The sequence below is a fragment of the Arvicola amphibius genome, chromosome 6 (genome assembly GCF_903992535.2).
Source record: "Arvicola amphibius chromosome 6, mArvAmp1.2, whole genome shotgun sequence".
NCBI classification, from domain to species: Eukaryota; Metazoa; Chordata; class Mammalia; order Rodentia; family Cricetidae; genus Arvicola; species Arvicola amphibius.
Window position 1 is genome coordinate 44,855,100 of NC_052052.2, and position 18,567 is coordinate 44,873,666.

The following is an 18,567-nucleotide window of genomic DNA, read 5'->3' on the forward strand; positions in this document are numbered from 1 at the left end:
TCTTCTACTTCTCCTAGGTGAGTCTGCTTCTTTTTTTTTTTTCCAGAGCTTTCAGGTGTGCTGTTAAGTCTCCAATGAGTGCTTTCTCTGTTTTCTTTAAGTGGGCACTTAGTGCTATGAACTTTCCTCTTAGCACTGCTTTCATTGTGTCCCATAGGTTTGAGTATGTTGTGTCTTTGTTTTCATTGAATTCAAGAAAGACTTTAATTTCTTTCTTTATTTCTTCCTTGACCCAGGTGTGGTTCAGTAGTTGACTGTTCAGTTTCCATGAGTTTGTAGGCTTTCTGGGGATATCATTGTTGTTGAATTCTAATTTTAATCCATGGTGATCCGATAAGACACAGGTGGTTACTAATATTTTTTTATAACTGTGGAAGTTTGCTTTGTTACCAAGTATATGGTCAATTTTCGAAAAGGTTCCATGAGCGGCAGAGAAGAAGGTATATTCTTTCCTATTTGGGTGGAATGTTCTATAGATGTCTGTTAAGTCCATTTGGTTCATTACCTCCATTAGGTCTTTTAATTCTCTGTTAGGTTTCTGTCTGATTGACCTGTCCATTGGTGAGAGAGGAGTGTTGAAGTCTCCTACTATTAGTGCGTGTGGTTTGATGGCTGCCTTGAGTTCTAGTAATGTTTCTTTTACATAAGTGGGAGCTTTTATATTAGGGGCATAGATATTCAGGATTGAGACTTCATTCTGAAGGATTTTTCCTGTTATGAGTATAAAGTGTCCCTTTCTATCTCTTCTGATTGATTTTAGTTTGAAGTCAACTTGTTAGAAATTAGTATGGCCACACTGGCTTGTTTCTTCCGTCCATTTGCTTGATAAACCTTTTCCCAACCCTTTACTCTGAGTAGGTGTCTGTCTTTGTGGTTGAGGTGTGTTTCTTGTAAACAGCAGAATGTTGGATCCTGTTTTCGTATCCAATCTCTTAGCCTGTGCCTTTTTATAGGTGAATTGAGTCCATTGATATTAAGTGATATTAATGACCAGTGGTTGTTAACTCTGGTCATTTTTTTTTTGTAGTAGAGTTTGTGTGTTTCCCTTCTTCTAGTTGTGCTGGTGAAGGGTCGCTAGATGTCTGAGTTATTGTGGGCATTGTTGGACTCCTTGGTTTGTGATTTTCCTTCTATTACTTTCTGCAAGGCTGGATTTGTGGCTACGTATTGTTTAAATCTGTTTTTGTCCTGGAATATCTTGTTTTCTCCATCAATGGTGAATGCTAGCTTTGCCGGGTATAGTAGTCTGGGCTTGCATCCATGTTCCCTTAGTTTCTGTAGCGCATCTATCCAAGACCTTCTGGCTTTCATGGTTTCCAGTGAGAAGTCAGGTCTAATTCTGATAGGTTTCCCTTTATATGTTACTTGACCTTTTTCCTTTGCAGCTCTTAATATCTGTTCTTTATTCTGTATGTTTTGTGTTTTGATTATTTTATGGCGTGGGGATGTTTTCTTTTGATCCAATCTATTTGGTGTTCTGTAGGCTTCTTGTACCTTCATAGGAATATCCTTCTTTAGGTTGGGGAAATTTTCTTCTATAATTTTGTTAAATATATATTTTCTGGGCCTTTGAGTTGTAATTCTTCTCCTTCTTCTACCCCAATTATTCTTAGGTTTTTCATGGTGTCCCAGATTTCCTGGATGTTTTGTGTTAAGAATTTGTTGGATTTGTTTTGTTCTTTAATCTGTGAGTTTATTTCCTCTATGGTATCTTCAGAGTCCAAGATTCTTTCTTCCATCTCTTGTATTCTGTTGGTAATACTTGTCTCTGTAGTTTCTGTTTGTTTACTCAGAATTTCCATTTCTAGTCTTCCCTTGCATTGTGTTTTCTTCATTACCTCCATTTCATTTTTCAGGTCTTGTACTATTTCCCTTACCTGCTTGATTGCTTTTTCTTGTTTTTCTTGCTTTTCTTGGGTATCTTTGAGAGATTTATTTATTTCGTCTACCTTTTTGTTTGTCATCTCCATTTCTTTATGGCAGTTTTTTACCTCCTGTTTAAGGTCCTCTATTATTTTCATAAAGTACTGTTTAAGGTCGATTTCTTCTATTTCTTCTGGAGTAGGGTGTTCAATTCTTGTTGTTTCGGGATGCCTGGATTCTGGTGATGTCATGTTGCCTTTCGGGTTGTTGGAGTAGTTCTTGCATTGGCGCCTGTCCATCTCTTCCTTCAAATGTAACTAGGAGAAACTTGGTGTCTTGGTCCAATCTTTGCTTTGACTGAATCTGGGTGGATCTCCTTAGTGCCGGAGCAGGAGCTATTCCTTGCAGCATAATCTGAAGGAGCCAGCACTTCCTTGCCAGAAACCTCAGACCTGCCTGGAGGGCAGGCTCTCACCCCTCTGGGTGGATGGCCTTGGTAGAGGAGCAGTACACTTGAATATACTAGGGAGGGCTTGGGAGAGGCAGGGACGTGTGTACTGAAGACACCCCTGCACCAGGCGCTGGGGGGTGGGGGCTGTGCTCTCTTTCAGGGCAAGTTGCCCCAGGATAGCACGCACTCACCCGTCCAGATGGAACTCCACAGCACTGAATCAGGGATTTCTGGTTGCTGAGGGACTCCTCAGGGACAAAAGGGCAAAGAAGGGGGCAGGGTGGGGTGGAGTATCACACAGCGAACCTTGCAGCACAGTCTGAAGGAGCCTGCACTCCCTTGCTGGAATCCTCAGACCTGCCTGGAGGGCAGCCTCCCATCCCTTTCCCTCCGCTGGGTCTTCTGTTTCAGGCTAATGGCTCCTTGCTGGGCAGGTTTCTCAGACTAAAGGCCACCAGCAAGCTGAGTGAAACAAAGGATTTCCCACCCCTCACGACCAGCCGGGCAGGCTCCCAGGCCCAAGCCCCAAAAGGGCCAAGCAGGGCGGTTTTGTGGCCCCCAAGGAGTGAAGTGGTGCTTTAGGGATGCTGGGATGGGGTAGGAAGAGAAGGGCAGAAGGCGCGGGAGAAACCCCTGCAGAATGACCAGAAAGATTCGGGGGTTGAAGAATGTCTGCAGAAACACACTCACCCTCCGCTGGGTCTTCTGTTTCAGGCTAATGGCTCCTTGCTGGGCAGATATCTCAGACAAAAGGCCCAGCTTTGTCACCAGCAAGCTCAGTGAAACAAAGGATTTCCCACCTGGCCAGTTTGTATCTTTTAAAACACCATTTTCATGTGACACAAATTTTCAGATAAACTATTTCATTGCAGTTTGGATCCTCTGATCGTAAATGTTGCTAACCCTGGAATCAAGTTCACAACCATTCTCTTTGCCAAGCAGACAGATTGCCTTCTTGTGGGAGACAGCGATGGGCAGGTTGCAGTCTATGAACTGAGAAATATGCCTGCTGCTTTGGACAATGGCCGGGTAAGACTTGGATGCAAAATGTTTAGGTCCTTTTGTGACTCTGTTGTTTTGTAACTTCGTAGCATGTCATGGATGTACATTTAGTAAGTGACAGATAGGAGGTGTGTGGTAATGAGGGGGTCCCAAGTGTCTCTGCTTTTACTGTACATGGTGTCCAAGCTTGTCCTCAGTCAGTCCCAGTTCCTTAGTTATAGACGATAAATAGTGAGGATATGATGGCCCCGCAGATGACCTTAAACACCGTCTGGAAGAGCTTGATGCCGTACCTACTGTGTAACCAGGGCTTGGACAGTAGGTGAGGCTGAAATAAGTGTCTTCAGAGATTGTCTACTGTTCTGGAAGTGAGAATCGGTTTCCGGTGCTTCACCCTATGCGGCTATTCAAATGTGGACATTATGTTGCCGAATTTTGACAAAAAAAAAAAAAGCTCAGTATCCTCAATGCACATTATTTTTATGATAGACTTTCAGTTTTTCTTTGTTTTTTGTTATTTCAAATAATAATCTGGTAAATATTCTAATATGAGAATGTCAAAAGGTTTAGTGCTATTTCTGCGAGCATAGCCTACTTACCCCTCCTTCATAGTTTTGGAAAGCAGTTATAGCCCCAGTAATAAAATGAAGTAATTCTTATCAAGGTATTATATCAAGTGACATCAAAATTTTTCTCTATTAGTTTCAACCAAGAGTGTGTCAGAGGTTTGGAGGGCTCTTGGTTTCATTTATAGGAAAGATGTGTACCAGGTTTCTTCCTTCCTTCCTTCCTTCCTTCCTTCCTTCCTTCCTTCCTTCCTTCCTTCCTTCCTCCCTCCCTCCCTCCCTCCCTCCCTCCCTCCCTCCCTCCCTCCCTCTCTCTCTCTCTCACTTTCTCTCTCTCTCTTTCTTTTTTTTAGATGAGAGAGCTCAACCCAATCACAGCATGATGGGAGTTTATTTAGTTTTCACATTCAATACAAATTAGCATTTACAAATTTTATCCAAATGGTTTTTTTTTTTCCCCAGCAAGAAGGGGGTTTTAGTCTAAATTTTGTAGCAAATGTCTTGGGAGAACCACATGAATCCATAAGCCATTTTTCCCCTGGAGATTTTGATGTGAAGCCCTTGGGGCTCAGATACTGAAATCACTTCACGAAAGTAGTTGGCATGTGTAAAGTCCTTAAAAAACCACCAGGAATGACAACAGAAAATAGAGAGAGGTGGAAGGAGACCCTTTCTTTAAGTCAATTTTTTCATTCCTAATTAAATTTGTTGGGGCTGAGGTTGTAGCTGAACAGTAGTTTATGTTTAGCACGTGTGAATTTCTGTTTTCCATTTCCAGTACTAGAGGGGAAAAATAGAGCTGGATCCAAAAAGCCACTATCAAAGCTAATAGAGCTGGCGTTAATATTAGGAAACGGGATGATAGGATTTTTTTCAAAATAAAATGCTTAAACATTACCTAAATCAGCTTTCTTTTTATTGTTTTTATTGAATTATATGTATTTTCCCTTCATTTCCCTTTCTCCCTCTTCCCCTTCTGTCCTCTCCCATGATCCCCAAGCTCCCAATTTACTCAGGAGATCTTGTCTTTTTCTACTTCCCATGTAGATTAGATCCATGTATGTCTCTCTTAGGGTCCTCTTGGTTGTCTAGGTTCTCTGGGACTGTGAATTATAGGCTGGTTTTCTTTGTTTTATGTCTAAGAGTCACTTATGAGTGAGTACATATGGTATTTGTCTTTCTGGGTTTGGGTTACCTCATTCAATATGATTTTTAAAAAATATTTATTTATTTATTGCACTTTTGTAGGAACATTCTGGTGTGGGAGGTCCTTCTGTGTTGCTTTTATTGGTTAATGAATAAAGAACTGTTTTGAGCCTATGGCAGGGAAGAACAGAACTAGGCAGGGAAATCTAGACTGTATTCTTGGAGAAAGAAGGGCAGAGTCAGAGGGAAGCCATGGAGCCGCCAGAGACAGATGCTTGGAACTTTGCTGGTAAGCCACAACCATGTGGTGATACACAGATTACTAGAAATGGGTTATTAATGTGTAAGAGTTAACCAATAAGAAGCTAGAACTAATTGGCCAAGCAGTGATTTAATTAATACAGTTTCTGTGTGATTATTTTGGGTCTAAACTAGCTGGGTGACCGGGAACCAACAAGCAGCCTTCCTGTTACAACATTGTTTCTTTTATTAAAAAAAGAATACAAGACAAAGAGGGCTTTGTTGATTTTGTGTGTGTGTGTTACATGTATGTGTCATCATGCATACCTCTATGTTTGTGCAGGCACTAGGGGAGGACATTAGTTGTCTTGCTCTGTCACTGCCATGTCACCTGAGAGACTTACTCTCACTGAAGCCGGATCTAGACTGGAAATAACCAGCTCCCAGGGCTCCTCCTGTCTCCACCCACCCACAGTTGCAGGCACTCAGAGGACAGCGCCCAGCCTCTTATGAGGCTCTGGGGATTTGAACTCAGGTTCCCATGCTTGCAGAGCAAGTGTTCTTCCCCTCTGAGCCATCTTTCCAGTCCGTATTTGTTGATTTGGGTGGATATGTAGTTTGCAAACAAAGAAAGCTACCATGCAGCCCTTGTGTGTAGTGTACTAGAGCAGAGTTCAATGGATTGGTACAGGTTTTTGGACCACATGTTCTTTCTCTCATTGCCAGTTACTGTTTGTGACCTTCCAGTAGAAGGATTTTGATTTTGAGATTCTGAGAGTTTAAAGTGGAATAATTTCTGACATTTTGGTGTTTACTGGAGGAGTCCAGGGGCAATAGTCATCAGATAATACATGGCAAACGGTTGGCTCCAGCTCTGGCCCAGCAAAGGGACTCTGGTTAGGGTAATGTAAACAAATGCCATGACTCACATCTTGAGAACTGAAAAACTAAAGTAGGTATAGTCAGGATGTTAAGAGAATAGAGAAATATTTATTAGCCACAGGAAGCAAGGAAAACACAGGAATTATTGCCAAAGCAATGCTTTTCTTCCTTAATGACTAACAGAAATACCAGGTTCCTGTGTGACATGAGCATGGGACCTACCTGGTCTAGACTTGCAATTATAACTCTGTAGTATAGCTAACTATTGATAGGATGTTCCGTCCCTTATCTTTCATGATCGTGGAAGCACCAACACTTCTCTTGATGTGATAAAGGTCAACCACTAGGCATTTAAGTTTTGCTTTAAAGAGTTATGGTTTAGAATTTAGCGGAAGTCAGTGCAGTGGGCCTTGTAGGAAGAAATCTCTTTCATGACTAGCCTGTTGAGATTACCCTTGTAAACTTCATTGACTACTATGGCTTGGTATACAGATATTTGCCATAATTTTCTCTTTTGGGATATATAGTCTTTAAAAGGTGGGATGTTTAAAATGGAGCTTTAAAACACTGATGTGTGTAATAGGGTACTGTTGAAAGTTACTGAAGACACTCTTGGATTGATAAGATACCTACTGAGTGCACCATATGACAGGGCCTGTCTTAGGCACCAAGGATACATCACAGAGCAAGCTGCAGGACTGATCACTTTCATTTACCCAAGTGAGAGACAGAAGCAGGAAGGACAGCTTTGGGAAGCACATTAAGGTTAAAAATGGCCAGGCATTACGTTGTTACATTGGAGGCTGTAAGAAACGGCCAGGCACTATTTTGTTGCATTGCATGCTGTAAGAAATGGCCAGGTGTTACATTGTTGCATTGCATGCTGTAAGAAATGGCCAGGTGTTACGTTGTTGCATTGGATGCTGTAAGAAATGGCCAAGTATTACATTGTTACATTGGACTTGGATGCTGTAGGCTGAGGAAGCACTAAAGGCAGTGTGTGCGGTGTAGGACAGAGGACTGAAACTGACTTCTGACATACAGAGGCTTCTTGGTCTTTAGCGTTTAGATGTGGTTGGCATTCCCATCTCCCACAATCTTCAGATGCCAATTTTCTCAGGCTCCTTTTCCACTTTTGGTAGAGGGAACTTGGCTCTTTGGTCTTCTCATCTTTCACTCTAAACTCTTGTGTTCTTCCCCCTCATCTTTGTTTTTTATCCTCTTGTCTGTAGTCATCTTATGTTTTTTTAGTACAAACCCACATGAAAATCAAGAAGCCTGTCTCTAAGACAACCATTGACAGGCCAGGAAAGAACTAGGAATGCAGGGGAGCAAGCTCAGGCTTAGGCACGAAGGCAAACAGGAGGCGCTAACACTGCCCTTCCATCAAATCCTTGTAAAATTGCTTGTCAAACTTCATTAAAAGAGCCTTTCCTGGGAAAGCAGGTATATGCCAGGAAGCAAGTGTCATTACTTAAACCTCCCCCTGTTTGTTCCTCTTTTCCAGTCTCACTAGATGCCCATTAAATGTGTATATATCTAACTTTCAAATTTCAAATGGCATTTTAAAGACAGATTTACTGTTCAGATTGAATTTTATTGTATTGTAATTATGGGTTTTTCTTTTCTTTTCAGGGAGATGTAATAAACATTCTGCGTGGGTCCAAGACAAGCCAATCAGGATAATCCATCATTTGGATTTTGTTGCATTTTGTTCTTGCTTTAGGAAAAGGGAATAAAATTATATACCATAAGATTTTTAGTTTTAAGAGAGCAATATGGGGTCTATACCTTCCATTTAAATTAAATTAGCTTCTATTTCAGAAACATGATTAGTTTATAATATAAAATAAGCTTAAGGTTTTTGTCAGGATTTTTTAAAATTTTCTAAAGATATTTCGGCTACACTTCTTGGTCATATTTGAAGTATCTATTAGCAAATACATATACCCGTAAAATGTCTAAATAGCTTAAAAAGTGATATTTTAAAAAAATTTAGCTATTTTTAGAATTACTTAATCTTCAATTGTTAGAAGATAAAATTCCAGCGACTATCAAACCTGCTTCCCAAGCTCTGCTTTTGGGATTTACAGCTGCATGGCCACTTCGATGAGCACGGTGAGTTCTCACACCTGACATCGTTGCTGTCCTCCTAAATCTGAGCCCTGCAACTAGAGAGCTTTGTCAGACCACTTGACAAGCTATGGGATGGAACAGCAAATATCAGCATCCCATTGGCCAGCCAGCCAGCGTCCTACTCCCTCGTCAGAGGGGCGCGCTCATCTGACGCGCGCCCCTCTGACGCCCATCTGGCGCGCTCATCCCTTCCTCTGAAAGCCCTGAATCATCTGTCGTGAAGTTTCAGCCCAGACTTGCATTGTCTCTGAAAGAAAACAGAAGTACTCTGACCTATACATTGTGTCAGGGAGTTTTCTAAAGAGGTCTAGAGAGAGACTGGGTAGAAAGGGTAGAGAACCCCCACACCCATCCACCGACACAGACTGCACAGACTGCCAAGAGGTGGCCCGTGTGGGTCCTTAGCAAGTTTCAGGTATTAACTGAGGCCATAGGGCATGGCAGCCTGCTCTGTAAAGTGTTGTGAGTGGAGAAAGGAGACAAGGTTTGTGAAGCTCACAGAGGCTCTGGAGGTCGTGAATGTCTATGCTGGCGACAAGAGTCCGTAACTGACGACAAGCAACCCTCCCCTCACCATCTCCAGAGTTTGGGAACCATGCATTAAACAAAAGCAAGACAATTTTTAGGTGGCTCTTGAGTTTAGGCCAGGTCATAAAAATTAGATGGATTTCTGCTGGTCTAAGTCATTGTGGCTATCTGGAAGATTAAACTGTGTTACTTTGAGTAAGAAAAAAATAAAAATGATTTAGTTGAAAAATGTATTCCTTTTTATTGTAATGGTTTTTAAAAATTTATATTTTTTCTCTTGTTTAATAAAACCTGGCTGAAAAATAAAGACATCATTGTGGACATTTTGGAGAACTGACCTAAGGAACCGGACCTCCTCTGCTTCACTTTCTCCCTCTATCACGTGGACGGAAATGATGCTCTCACATCTGTAGATTAGGGGTGACTTTTGACTTTCCTTTGTATTAGGGAATTTCTTTGCCTGTTTTCTAGGCCAACTTCACTTCCTTATGGTAGACTCCATGGCATGAGAATTGTGCCCATGTAAAGTAGTCTTTTCCTCTTTAATGCACATGTGTGTGCAGCCGGGAACAGAGAGGGTGATGGCCATGCTAACCTTAGCACTAGTACTCACCACTTAGGCTGGTCATTTTCCATGAGGCAGCTCTCATGCAAACCCTACGTTTATCTGAGTCTGTTAAGCTAGCTGTGCTTCCCGCTGATCTAGGAAAGGACAATTGGATTCCCAGCTGTACGACTGCACATCAGGTTTAATGGTCATTTGCTTCACTTCTAAGCAATCACTTAAAGCTACAAATGACAAAGTAGAACACTTAGTCTTTGCCACTTTGTACCAAGGGTTTATTTGAAAGAAAATCTTGAATTTTATAGTAAATCTGTTTAGTTCTTAATATGCTAGTAATAATGCATACTGACGTTCTTTATCGTTCATAAAACACATTCACATCCATCATCTCAGCTTATTTATCTTAACAAATTTGAAATAAGTAGAGAGAATTGTTATAATACAAGTATCTGTTTCCCGGAAGACTGAGGATTGAAGACGGAAGACAGTAAACCAGACCATTCACTGGCAACTTGAATGATTGAACTCAGACAGGTCTGCTTGTCTTTGTTTTGGTTTAGTTTGTGGTTCTGAGCAGCCAGTATGATGAGCAAATGTATGGTAGGGTCTGGGGGAGGGGCAGAATGGTTCCTGTCCTGTGGAGAGAAGCAGATCCAAGCGGGGGGAAGGCAATGAGGAAAGGCCTGCTTGCCACCCAGGGCCACGGTGACCTTAGGTTTGTTAATCTTTGGTTTTGTTTTATTTTAAATTAAATTTTTTTATCTTATTTTCTCCCTTGGTAGGTGGACACTACAAGGGTGAAGGGTAGATATGGAGGGACTGGGAACTGAGTGGGGTTGGGGTACATGATGAGAAATTCCCAAAGAATCAATAAAAAATGCATTTAAAAAGAGAAAAGAAAACCATTCTTCATTCAACTAGTGATATTCAGAAGCATTCAGAACCAGTGGAGCTTCCTAGCTCCACTGTGGAGCCCTGTACTGGTGAGAGAAGGATCTTGACACAGAAAGTAATTGCAGTCATATCTAGGGGAGGGCAAGCAAATTGTGCTGGCATCAACTTGGTTCATACACGTTTAGTGTGACCTGGATCAGAAAATATTTGAGCCGGGCGGTGGTGGCGCACGCCTTTAATCCCAGCACTCGGGAGGCAGAGGCAGGCGGATCTCTGTGAGTTCGAGACCAGCCTGGTCTACAAGAGCTAGCTCCAGGACAGGCTCTAAAGCTGCAGAGAAACCCTGTCTCGAAAAACCAAAAAAAAAAAAAAAAAGAAAATATTTGAAATATTGTTGTAGAATATTATTTTAATTATGTAAAGGTGTGTTACATTTGTTTATGCTGCATTTGTTTAACGATGTAAAGATGTATATGTAATTATGTAAAGATGGGTTGCATCTGTTTCACCTTGCTTGCCTAAGGCACCTGATTGGTCTAATAAAAAGTTGGATAGTCAATAGTGAGGCAGAGGAGGGATAGGTAGGGCTGCCAGGAAGAGAGAATAAATAGGAGGAAAAATCTAGGGTCAGAAGAAAGAATGGAAGAATGAGTGAAGGAGGAGAGAACGAGGATCACACCCAGGGCAAGAAGCCAGGCAGTTGCCAGACCGACAGAAAGAGACGCAGTGAAAGTAAGATATACAGAAAGAAAAGGTAAAAAGTCCTGAGGCAAAATGCAGATAAAGAGAAACAGGTTAATTTAAGTTAAAAGAGCTAAGCTAAAGTCAAGCATTCAAAACTAATAATTCTCCATGTCAGGAGTGAGGGCTGGTTGGTGACCCAAAAGTAAAAGCCTGCTTCAAAATATAGAAAATAACATTATATTTCTTAGATTACTAAGTTTCTTCTTAAATTTGTTTTTGCACTTGTTTTTGTTTTGTGGTGTGCAGTAAATAGGGTACTTTATGTGAAGACGAGAGGACAGCTTACCCAAGTTAGTTCTTTCCTTTCATGGGTAGATAACTGTATTTCTAAACTGGGATTCATGCCTGTTATGGTAAAAGTTGGCAAGATCATTTGCTTAGTGCCACCTTCCCTGCCAGACCGTAAGCTTCTTAAAGAGAAGGACTGTGTGCTGGGATCACCACTTTGGGAATGTGAGAAATACCTTTTGAATATAAGGATGGAGAAATATAACTTTCTTCTTGCAGATCCTTATCACAATATGGTTCAAAAGCTTGAATTTCCTCAGAACTCTAAGAAAATACTTTAGGATCAGAGTTGATAAAACATTTGAACTGTATAATTTATAGAGAACATAGAGTCAATCTGGAACGTTCATGAGCATAGCTGCAGCTTTCTTCCATTTTATTACAATAAAATCCATTTCCCCCTTCAATAAAAAGTAATAACAAATCCGTGGTCACTTTTGGGGGGGTTCTTTTCTTTTTTTTCTTTTTTGATGAATATTGCCATTACTTTGTGTGATTGCGTTTCCACCAGCAATTGGAGAAAAAAGGTTTATTAAGTAATATATCTTATTTACATTAATGCAGTGTAAATCCAAGGAGAAGGGTGCAAGGCTCATTCTGATCACTTAGAACCTGGTCTCCTGAGAACATCTTTAGCCTTTGTGGTCTGCTGTGCTTGCTCCTACAGGAGATACATGCCCTCCTGGTGACCTCAGCCTATAACATTTAGGCTTTGCTATCTGTTTGTTCAGGACTTTATTTCAAGTTTCCTCGAAACTTGTAGACCGTTTACTAGCATATTAGCTTTTATGTGGCAAACTCTTTGGGTAGTAAAACTAAAAGCCTGACATTTATATGAGACCAGTTCCTAGACTGAACAGAAAATGCAGTATGTCCACTAAGCCTGACACATTGTTATGAATCTTAGAAAAATGACCGTTTCTTTTTTAAAATTGGAAAAAAATGTTGCAATAAGGCCACTTCTTTGTTTCCCAACTTCTCAGCCCTGAAATAATCTCACAGAAACCATATTATTTGCAATACCGTTTAGCCAATAGCCTAAGCATATTTCTGGCTAATGCATATTCTAAACTAACCCATTTCTACTAAACTGCGTATTGCCAAGTGGCTGTGGCTTACTGCCTAAAGTTCTGGTGTCCGTCTCTGGTGGGGCTGCATGGCTTCTCTCTGACTCTGCCCTTCTTTCTCCCAGCATTGTTTAGTTTTCCCTGCCTAGCTCCGTTCTTCTATAGCAATGCTATAGGCCCAAAGCAGTTCCTTTATTAACCAATGGTATTCACAGCCTACAGAGGGGAATCCCACATTACCTCCCCTTTTTTTTTGTCTAAATAAAAAGGAAGGTTTTAACTTTAACATAGTAAAATTACATATAACAAAACATATATCAAGTAAAAATTATAGTTACAATATTTATATCTATCTTTTATCATAACTAAGGAACACTATAAGTATAAATTTTCAACTCCATCAAAGACTCCAGAAGGATATAATATTACCTAAGTAAACAGAAAGTATATTGTAAACTCTAGAATTTACAGAGACATCTCGCTGTCTGGACAGTCACCCAAAGTTCTTCTGTGCCATTGGGGCATCTGTCTTCAGCCTACAGACCCGTATCCAGCAGACTTTTCCATGAAGCAGGAAATTTCAAAGACAGTTCTGCCTATATTGTCAGTTTGTCAGTCACTTTCTTCTGTATCCTGAAGAATGTCTAGCAGATTCTTTCATGAAGCAGGAACCCCAAAGGATTGTCTCACCTTTGGGCAAGTTCAGGAGTCATATCTCTGCAGGTACTGCATGTCCAGTTCAAACAAGCAGTCCAGGAAAAAGCAGTTTCTTGCCCAAATGGCTAACCAACTCCATAAGGAGCCTCTTCGATGCCCATCATCCTCTTGAAGTAGCTTGGTGCTTTCAGGAGCAGAAGTGTCTCACAGTCATGAAAAGTCCTAAATTCTTAAAACATTTGAAATGCCATATTCTAAAGGTCTTTGAAATATCTGAAGATTACCTACCTGAAATATATCTCTATATATCTATAAAACCTAATTAACATGATTACAAGCTTGATTATTATAGATTATTATACATTTTTAAATGAGCTGTATAAACACAATATCTCAATCAAGATCAGAAATACATATACACAGTATAACAAAATTGACCTTAAATTTGTATCAATAAACCAAAGCCATACCAATGCAAATCTCTATAGCATAGCCCCCTTTAAATGTAACAAAAATTTATAAACAATATTTGAAAGTTTGGACGTAGTTCTCTTGACTACTTCCTGCTGATTGGGGATGCTATTAATCAGGTCTTTCAAGGTGTATCATCTCAGTCAGCAGTTGGGTGAAGTAATTTTTTGGAGGTGTTCATGGAACCTTTCAGGGGTTTTGGTCTATCAAACCATATCAGTCTGGAAGGACTCCACAGGTTCTCAACCTCTGTGGAAAAAAACGAAAAACCTCTTTTCCAAAGCAACATATCCTTGGAACCATATTTGGAAGTCATGATACCTTTATGATATACCTGCTGGTTTAGCTTAGCTTATCAGCCCATATAATAAAATGTCTCTCTGTACTTAGTTCCTCCACTGTCAAAAAATTCAAAGAAAGCACAATAATGTATATAATCCAGACTTTATGTGAATTTTTCATCTTTATGTGACTTATTCTTTGTTAACTACTTTTAATCTATAACTGTCTTAATCTGTCTCTTTAAAGACTACCTTTTTTTTAAAAAACCATTTACTTCTTTTTATAACTGTGTATATTCTTTTTCTTCTCTCTCCCAAGCATACACACATTTATCTAACACTGTGACTCATTTAGAGGTCTTTTATATCTGAATATGTTCTATTGTGTATCTGAAATTCTTTTCTGTCTTGAAGAGCTTTTAAAATGGTAAGCAGCTTGGTTGCAGTGACTCTGGATGCTGGATTCACCTCTCTCTACTTTCAAATGGTGGACATACATTACTGCCAGCTCTGGGACCCCCAGCTAGGAGCTGTGCTCAGCACTTTAACTCTGAGAATGAGCATGTAGCAAATAAACCATTTTTATCTGAGTAATAACTAAATATGCTATGCAAAGCATTGCATGGCATGGAAATATCTGTGTATGGCTTCAGGAATCCACCATGCTTTCCTGCCTGTGCACTCCTAGCAGTCCTGATCCCACTGTGCTGACCTGCGGGCATGGTCTCAGCTACTTTCCCAAGTGAGCATACAAGTACCTGGGCCCACAAACCCCATTCAAGTGCTCCGTAGCTGAACCTCCAGAAAGAGTCAGAGTTCACACCAGCAGCATGGTTCTGAAAGCTAGCATTTCAAAACCGTGGCTTTTTTTCTGCTGCTGCTGAGTCAGGAAAGCCTATCTTAAAGGAGCTGTGGCAGGCCACCAGCAAATAGCAAGAAACTGTGTTGAACTCTGTATTTTTGTGTCTAAAATATCTTTTCAAGCTCTCTCGGGTTTTAAGTGGATTTAGTTAACCATGTTGGTGCCAATTTTTTGGAGGAGGCCACTTCTTTGTTTTCCAGCTGCCCAGAAACCAAAATAATCACACAGAAACTGTATTAATTAAATAACTGCTTGGCCTATTAGCTCTAGATTCTTATTGGCTAACTCTTACATATTAATTTAACCCATTTCTATTAATCTATGTATCGTCATGTGGCTGTGGTTTACCAGCTAAAGTTTTGGCATCTGTCTCTGGCAGGGCTACATGTTTTCTCTCTAATTCCTTTTTCCCAGCATTCAGTTTAGTTTTCCCTGCCTACCTCTACTCCCTGTGCAGGCCTAAGGCAGTTTCTTTATTAATTCACAGCATACAGAGAGAAATCCCACATCAAAAATTATGCAATACCCAAAACAACTGATGAATAATCTGCATTTTTACCAAATATGTGTTGTTTATGGGTACATTTATATAAGAAGCTATGTTATTATTATTTCAAGAAGAAGAATCTGAGTGAATTCTTAGGAGACCTATATTTGAACTCTGATGATAGACACAGAGATAGAGACAAAGATAAATAGATGGGTTTGGCAGTTTTGTTATTTTCTTGTTATTGTTTATTTAAGTGGTGGAGACAGAACCCACTAAAGCCAGGCAAGCATACTCTCAATGCGATATTGTAGTGGGGGGCTGTGGGCTGCTTTCCTGCAGCCCTGCTCCTGATCGCCGGCTAGCTTGTGCCCCCAAATAACGACACACAAATTGTATTCTTTTAAATACTGCCTGGCCCATTATTTCCAGCCTCTTACTCACTTCTTGATTAACCCATATCTAATAATCTGTGTAGCACCACGAAGTGGTGTCTTACCGGGAAGTTCCTAGCTTACGTCCATCTTGGGCTGGAGCTTCATCGCGTCTGGCATCTCTCTCTGAGGAGAGGCACGGCAGTCTTACTAACTTAGGAGAGGCGTGGCATCTTACTGATCCTTCTACCTCACTTCCTCTTCCTGTTCTGTCTACTCCACCCACCTAAGGGGCGGTCTATCAAATGGGCCAGGCAGTTTCTTTATTAGCCAATGAAATCAACTCAAACAGAAGACTCTCCCACATCATTTCCCCATTTTCTGTTTAAACAAAAAAGAAAAGCTTTCACTTTAACATAGTAAAATTACATATAACAAAACAGTTATCAAGAATTACAGTTACAATATTTATATCTACTTTATCTTTTATCAAAACTAAGGAAAACTATAACTATGTATCTATTCTTCAACTCCATCAAAGACTCCAGAAGGATATAATATTACCTAGGTGAACAAGAAGTAAGCTACTTCCAAAACTCTAGAAATCACAGAGACATCTTGCTGCCTGGACAGTCACCCAAAGTTCCTCTGTACCGTTGGGGCATCCATCTTTGGCCTTCAGGCCCATAGTTTCCAGCAGACATTTCCATGATGCAGGAAATTCTAAAGGCAGTTCAGTCAGTATCTGCTGTGTCCTGCACAATGTCTCACAGACTCTTTCATGTATGAGGAACCCTGAAAGATCATCTCACCTTTAGGCAAGTTCAGCAGTCCTCTTTCTGTGGGTTCTTTGTGTCCAGTTTATGCCAACAGTCCAGGAAAGAGCAGTTTCTTGCCCAAGTGGCTATCAAACTCCATAAGGATCCTTTTTGATGCCCATCTTCCTCTTGAAGTAGATTGGTGCTGCCAGGAGCTGACGTGTCTCATTGTCATGAAAAGTCCTAAGTTATTAAGACATTTAAAATGCCATATTCTGTAGTCTTTGGAAGATATGAAGTATGCCTATCTAACTGAAATATATCTCTATATATCTAGAAAATCTAATAACATGACTACAAGCTTAACTATTATCAATGATTATCCATTAACAACCTATATTTCCTAATTATACATTACATTTTTAAATGAACTACACAATTACAATACCTTAATCAAGATCAGAAATACATATACATATAACAAATTGACCTTAAAATCCATACCATTGCAAATTATTTATCTCTATATCATATCCCCCTTTAAATGTAAAAGAACATTTATAAACAATATTTGGGAAAATGGGCGCAGTAATTTCTCTCCAAACTGCTTCCTGCTGAATGGGGGCGCTGTTATTTAGGTCTTTCATGGTGTAACCTGTGTGCTAGGTTCCTCTCAGTTGGCAGTTGAGTGAAGTAAATTTTTGAAGATGTTCACAGCAACCTTTCAGGAGGGCGTGGTCTATCATACCATATTGGGATAGAAGCAATCCACATGGTTTCATTTTCTGTAAAAACAAAAGAAACTCCTTTCCAAAGCATCATTTCCTTAGATCCAAATTGTAAAGTCAAGGTATTTTCAAAATATCTATTCTGGAATAGTTTAGCAGCATTTATAAACAAATATCTTTTAGCAGCTGTTGCTCCTTCCTCAGCATTCAAACAATCCAAAGAGAGCATGATAGTATACAGCATCAAGATTCTTTGTGTATTTTCCATCTTTGTACGGCTTTATTTTAACCTCTATTTCATTTATTTTTACTTTTATTTTTTTATTTTTTGACAAGTTCTCTGTATATCTTTGTCCTGGAATAACTCTATAGACCAGGCTGTCCTTGAACTCTCAGAGATCCACTGGCCTTTGCATCCCAAGTGCTGGGATTAAAGGTGTATGCTACCACACCTTGAACTCACAGAGATCTGTCTGTCTCTGCCTCCCAGGCATTGGGATTAAAGGTGTGTGCTGCCACACCTTGAAGTCACAGAGGTCAATCTACCTCTGCCTCCCAAGTGTTGGGATTAAAGGTGTGTACCACTACAACAAACTACTTCCTTTTTTTTAAAGAACTTTAACCTTTAGCCTGCATATATTTTTAACACATCATAAATCATTTAGACATTTTCTTTGACGTTGAATCTTTCTTTTACTGTATATCTCTCTTTTTCTGACGACTTGAGTCTTTAATTTACCAAACAATATCGGTAGGAGTAAAGCCGTGACTTTGACAGCTAGATCAGGCCCATTCCTTAGCTTTCTGCGATTCCAGCCTTGTGGCTGAGGTACCGGCCAGAGCCCTGTTTATCACCACAACTCTGTGGCATTTCAAGGTCCCTGCCAGCAAGCAAGCTGCAACAGTGTCAAACAACAGTCAAGACCGCCTGCTTGAAAGAGTCAGAGTTTGCCCTGGCAGTACAGACCAGAACGCCAGCATTTTAAAACAGCACAACTTTTTTCCTGCTATGGCTGAAAACAAATCATGCAGTCAGCTTTTATCAACGCCATTTAAGTGTTTCGTAGCAGAACCTCTTAAAAGAGCTGCAGGGTTTTGCAGCTAAAGCTGAGTCAGGAAGCCTCTCTTAGATGAGAACGCTTGCTCAGATCCGAGAAATTGCTGCTATCAAGAAAACATGCTTTACTCTATTCTTTCCCAAGCTTTCTCAAACTTTCTGTGGATCCAGTAATCCACGTTGGGCGCCATTCTGTAGTGGGGGGCTGTGGGCTGCTTTCCTGCAGCCCTGCTCCTGATCGCCGGCTAGCTTGTGCCCCCAAATAACGACACACAAATTGTATTCTTTTAAATACTGCCTGGCCCATTATTTCCAGCCTCTTACTCACTTCTTGATTAACCCATATCTAATAATCTGTGTAGCACCACGAAGTGGTGTCTTACCGGGAAGTTCCTAGCTTACGTCCATCTTGGGCTGGAGCTTCATCGCGTCTGGCATCTCTCTCTGAGGAGAGGCACGGCAGTCTTACTAACTTAGGAGAGGCGTGGCATCTTACTGATCCTTCTACCTCACTTCCTCT

At 40.5% G+C, this 18,567-nt stretch overlaps 1 protein-coding gene across 2 annotated transcripts in view; it reads left to right on the forward strand.

The window, feature by feature from the left end:
• Dnai4 (dynein axonemal intermediate chain 4) overlaps positions 1-9,047 on the forward strand; it is a 77,314-nt gene extending 68,267 nt beyond the window's left edge. For both annotated transcript variants that reach the window (XM_038335457.1, XM_038335458.1), the window contains 2 exons: positions 3,187-3,343; positions 7,786-9,047. In XM_038335457.1, the coding sequence (XP_038191385.1) occupies positions 3,187-3,343; positions 7,786-7,836 (208 nt within the window). In that variant the 3' untranslated portion in view covers positions 7,837-9,047. The remainder of the gene's footprint in view (positions 1-3,186; positions 3,344-7,785) is intronic.
• The last annotated feature ends 9,520 nt before the right edge of the window (positions 9,048-18,567 follow it).